Source organism: Eurypyga helias, unplaced genomic scaffold (genome assembly GCF_000690775.1).
Source record: "Eurypyga helias isolate BGI_N326 unplaced genomic scaffold, ASM69077v1 scaffold7533, whole genome shotgun sequence".
NCBI lineage: Eukaryota > Metazoa > Chordata > Aves > Eurypygiformes > Eurypygidae > Eurypyga > Eurypyga helias.
The window spans coordinates 71022-76936 of record NW_010240511.1 but is presented as its reverse complement, the minus strand read 5'-3'; the positions used below and the strand labels follow the sequence as shown (position 1 = coordinate 76936).

The 5915-nt window shown below is 35.7% G+C and overlaps 1 protein-coding gene across 1 annotated transcript in view; it reads left to right on the top strand.

Moving 5' to 3' along the window:
• Positions 1-5915, top strand: part of GABRG2 (gamma-aminobutyric acid (GABA) A receptor, gamma 2) — a 67140-nt gene that overhangs the window by 57816 nt on the left and 3409 nt on the right. The window contains exons 7-8 of the mRNA XM_010148457.1: positions 2908-3060; positions 5056-5261. Coding sequence (XP_010146759.1) covers positions 2908-3060; positions 5056-5261 — 359 coding nt within the window. The remainder of the gene's footprint in view (positions 1-2907; positions 3061-5055; positions 5262-5915) is intronic.

Below are 5915 nucleotides of genomic sequence, written 5' to 3'. Positions count from 1 at the left end.
TATAAAGCTTTCAGCAAAATGGTTGCATTTCTACAAGGCATGAGAAATAAGATCTGCCAGAATCATTATGTGGACTTAGTCTATAATATCAGGATCTGATACAGTGTTTCCTGTGGATATCATTCTGGAGTGTTTGGGATTTTTTCACACGTGTATCCATTAGGATAGAAAGCCTTTGTGTAAGAAGTTGTTATAATACTTGTGAGGGTTGAATAAAACCTAGAATAATTACACCACTTTTTAACTCTTTGGAACATGTTAGCAGAGGTACACTATTTCTAAATATAATTGCTTAAGTAGTCCAGTATAAAAAAAAAAGCAGAGGTAACTAAGTTCAATTGGACATAAAGCACTTCCACCTGGAGCATCTCCAGTTCATGTAGCAAATACCCTGTGACAGGACACTGCTGTTGCTCTATGGAAATGGATTGTCCTCTGAAGAGCATCTTTGAGATGACAGAGAATTCAAAGAAACATTGCTGCTTAATAGACTGAAGCCTATACAAGTTAGTTAACATTTTAAAAGCTCTTATGCTTTAGATTTTGGGGGAAAAAATGCATAAAATACTGTAAAAATACTATTGTAATAGCTTACTGTATGAAAACCATTCCTTGCATTAAGGGAAAAATCCAAACAAGTCTCCATGGAAACCAGATAATCACCACCAAGCTTTCTAGAAAAAAATACAATAAAACAACATATGTGGGAGGAGTCTATAAAACAGAAGGACCGAGCCTACTCTCTACACATACACCTCTACGTATGTTCATGCGTCATACGCAGCACCATTTGGCTTGCTTAGTGTACACTGTTACTGAGCAAGGATAACGCATGAAGTGTCTGCAGTATGCCTCAGTCTAGATCATCTGGATTTATGTCTTTTTTCTCAGCACAGGTGCTGAGTTTTGGATTTGACTAATATCTGTAAGAAAGTGCTGGCTTGTGTACAAGATAGTGATATTTTCTGTTCTTTTGAATAAATGGATCCTACAAGATTCTAGCAAGAGAGCTAGAAGTACCCAAACAGTTGGTCACAAAGACCTGTTCAACTACAGGGCAAAACCATGGAGAAAGTAGTTACCTAGGATCTGATATATCTGTTCTGCTACTCCAAGAGTCTACAGCAGTTGCAGCTTCAGAAAAAGAAGGAATAATAGACAGAAAACATCTGATTTTAATTTCAGTTCTGAGCTAATCTTTTGTACCTTTATGTTCCCATCAATATTCAGATTTACATTTCACCTCTTCTGTTAATTTTTTATCTCATTAAAAGTAATGTAATAACACTGAGCATGAAAACAACCTTCTCCTTTAAAATGGTTTGCATGGAAGTAAACAGCTACTACCTAAAAGTAATAGCTACCATAGTGCAGCAGGAAAAAAATTGAAATACCAATGCTATTAATACCACATACAAAAGGTGAACAAGTAAAGAAGTTAATTCCCTAAAATCACAAAAAAATCACTTCTCAGGAAACTAATACATGACCCAGACAGATGAAGAATGAGTCATACTGTAATTTTGTGGTTTCAGTTTTTCAGTGTTCCTGCTCAGTGGTGTTTTTTGGTATATGAAGGACATACACATATTATGCAAATTTATCTGTGAATTATGGGGCTAATCAGACTGCAGTTAAAATTCATTGCTCATATTCACCCATATCTCCTTGTAAACCACACATATATTATTTCGTTTTTAAGGGTTTTTTTTACTTAATTGTAACATAATTAAATTAAAACCAGTTAATCCCTGGGATGTGGACATTCACAATGAAAAATGGTATGAAAAAAAAAAAAAGAAGTACCAGCAGAAAAAAAAAAGATATCTGAGGTTTTTTCTGTGACCAGGTTTCAAAGGGATTATTCTGGGGGAAATTAAAATCTCAATTATGCCTAAAAGCAGAGAACTCCGTGTTAACTACAGGTACTGATCTAACCAAAATACGCATTAGCCACAGAGTCTCTTTGATAACCTGGAAAATAATCTCAGTCTAAATTTGCAAATCCTATTCTGCTTCTGTTTGAGACTTCTCTGGACTGCTTTTCACAGAGTTGCAATGAAGTCTTTCGTACCCTGGGGTTCTGTAGTTCTTTCGCAATGAAGATTTCCCAGGAGTGCTATAATCTGAAGTAAAGATGAGAATTAAGTTTTTTTAGCTTAGAAAAAAAAAAAAAAGAACACATCAAAAACTGAAGCTTTGCTGTATTCTGCAATCCAGATGGAATTTACTTAATAGTTTGAGAGGAGATGAAAACTGGAAAAAGAGTCACAAAGCTATTGAATAGGAAGGATGTGTTACCCACACTGGGGTAACATATAGCCTAGCTTTTTTTGGGCACTTAAAAGATGTGGGTTCAAATCCTTTTAGAAAACATAATATGATAGAAGGTCTGGAGTCAAATAAAAAATTAATTATTGACACAGCCTAGCCCTGAAGAATAGTTGGGAACATGAATAATTCGGAAGATACATCTGAAAGTGTGCATTATTTGAGAGCAGAGCTGAGAGCATGCTAAAGGACAACATGGTGACTGGAGGTTTGCTGGACCACCACCACCCCCCACTCGGTTACTGGAAGAATACTATATCAAGCATTTGTGAGTTACAAGGAATGACTTAGAAAGAAGCCTGCTGTGCAATGCAAGGGAGGTTACCCTTGAAATTCCAAAGTACAAGTTACCTAGGTGAACCTGCAAGACTGTTTACTTTCATAATGTGGAGAAATCCACCAGTTCTTCAGCTGTACCAGTGCTGAAGAGGAGGTAGGGCTGTATTTCTCATCGGTACGTCTGGTGATTCAGTTTAATTTTCATAGCTCAGAGTAGGAAAAGCCTAGCTATTATATAGAAATTCTGTGTTGGTCTTTTAACATATTATTCTATCTCAGTGTGCTTTTGTTTTACAGGAGACTATGTAGTCATGTCTGTTTACTTTAACCTGAGCAGGAGAATGGGTTATTTCACTATTCAGACCTACATTCCCTGCACACTTATTGTTGTGTTGTCCTGGGTCTCTTTCTGGATTAATAAGGATGCAGTTCCAGCCAGAACATCACTGGGTGAGTTGGTTTTCTTCCTGCTTTCTCTCAAGCATTGTGATGTTTAACTGATACCTCTGCTGATCCCCGGTTTATAAGTGTAGACAGACAATTTCACACGTGCTGTCCTAGTTCAGAAGGATGTAGTAATTTCCAAGGAATAACACAGCCTAAACCATATTTGCATCTCCTCCTTTTTACTATGTCAGATCCTACCTCTGAGTATTGTAGATTGCCTCCAAATAAAAACTTTTGCATCTTTTTCTGATGACAGCATTAATTTTTATAAACATCAAGAGGGTAAAGAACATGGCCGGGTTAGAGGCCTCGACACATTAGTTAAATTTGCTCTTCTTTTATGTCTTGGTGACCAGCAATATGAATGAAATAAGTACCAAGAAGGAATCAATCTTTTTGTCTGGCTGCGTGCTGTAGTGGTAAATAGAGGAAAAGTCAACTGTACTCTATGGTATCTAAAATCCTATTCATGAAAACCTGACATGCAATTAATCAGAATTAGCAACTTCTACACATTTAGCAACTGTCCAACAAATAAACTGAGACACCAAATTAGCCTTGTTTGTGCAAAGCAGCTGTAGCTAAAAGAATTGGCGAACTTGAAACACTCAAAGTTAAACACATTTTCTATTTCTGCATTAAATTCACACGAGTGAGAATCATTTTAGTTTTTCCTTCTGCATTTTCTTTTTTTTTTTTTTCACAGAACTACATCACAGTGCACTGGAAAGCAAAATGACGGACAGCATTTTCATTCCAGAACTCTCTTGAAAGAAACACAGGAATAGAGGACCAGTGGTTCTTATGACAGTGTTTTAGGTGTTTTATTGCCCTTTTCACATCCTCTTTAAAAAGAGGTTATAAAATCTGCTCTAAAGAAGTACAAAATTAATAAAGGCATTCAGCTATTATTTTTAATTTTACTTGATATACATAACAGACCTAATTCTCTGTTAAGAATTAGTCCAATTGTACGTCTGAGGAGGTAAAATCAGTGGTATGAAATTTGCCCTATAAAATATGATAGATTTTAACAGTTCTGATGCATTTTTAACATTCTTCACATGGTAGTACAGGGAATTCTGTTCTGAAAGGAGAAGGGATGGCGAGGCATGTGACAGGACTTCTCAGTTAAAAACTAGTCACTTATGAAAGCCAGAAGAGGTACTGCTGTCCACACAGAAAGAAAGCTGACCTCACAGCGTTATAATTATAAGGAGCACTTAGAGACTCTCCCTTCCGGTTTTATACATGAGAAATCAATTAACACAAAGCAGATAACGTGTGTGGGGCTTACATCTTCTGCATACAACTAGAACGTGTTTAGTCAAGAGAAAGGGCATAATTTTATTTACTTATCTACCATACATACAAATCTACATGTTTTCTACTGAAGTGCTTGCTGGATTTCATGCTTTCTTAAGAACTGTCATGAATTTCTACCTTGTGTAATGGCTGTTACAAACACATATCATTACCTTGCAACTAAACATTACCCTGCAACTAAAACCAAACAAAACTTATCCCAAAAGCACAAAAAGTTTGAGATTGGTCTTGAGTACACTTTAAAAAAAAAAAATGGAGTAGAGCAATTATTTTCTCCACAATAGTTTTCTCACACTGACACAGTTTTTCCTCTAGCTGTTTAAGGGTTTGAGCACACAAATCCTAAAACTAAATTACTCAATTAATAATAAAGGTCTCTTGGAAGTAAACTACAAAACTAAAAAATTAAATTTCTTGGAATCAGAATCCATCTGACCAAAGTATTCTGCAGAGTAGCTCTTGCAGTGGCCATGCAAAAGTGTTCCATACCCTGTGTTAATCCCCAAAGCTCTCACTGAATTCACATTTCACTGCTGGGATGTGCTGTTTAATCTATTTGCTGTATCTTTGAACTCCAGGCATGTTTCAAAACCAGTCAGAGAGAGATAACTGACAAAATCAGTTTGTTACTTGAAGTAATAATATTTCTGTTGTTTTTGATCTATCTACCAGGTATTACAACTGTCCTGACAATGACCACTCTAAGTACAATAGCTCGTAAATCTCTTCCCAAAGTCTCCTATGTCACAGCAATGGATCTTTTTGTGTCAGTCTGCTTTATTTTTGTTTTCTCTGCACTGGTGGAATATGGAACTTTGCACTACTTTGTCAGCAACAGAAAACCAAGCAAGGACAAAGACAAAAAGAAGAAAAATCCGGTATGCATGTTTTTAACAGCAAGGTCTAAAATCCAATTAGGTTTTCTGATAGAGAATTTAAATCCCTCTTTATACTTGTACTTTCTTTTCAGATTTTGCTATTTTATATATATATTCTTCCTTTGTATTACTAGGAATGCAATCATTCACCTTGAGAATGAAAGGCTTATATATTACAATTGTCTGGATGCCAGAGATACTAATTTCTTAGAATAAGGATCCTTTTAACCAAGGTGTTCTGCAAGTCACAACTATCACCAAAACCATTGTTTATATTACAGGTAGAGCTCTCACTGTGATCTTTAGGGAAGAACTACCAGTTTCTGTCTTAGCTTTAGCAATATTCTCTGCCATTAACATAAGTCTGTATTATTGATTAGACTGTTTCTCTTATTATCAGGACTAGTTACGGTTTCATATTCAAACTACAGAGTGTGCTTTTTATAATTTTCCCTTAGGCATCTGTTTCTTTTTCACTGTTTCCTTATCTTATTTTTCCTGTATTTCTTACCTCCTTTATCTACTTCTCTCCCTTAGAAAGTGATTTGGCTAACAGTTTACAGTGTTACTTATAGATGCATGCTACACCATAATAATAATTAAAAAATAATGTGTATAACCACCAAAACAATTATGGAATACCCAGAGGTTTTG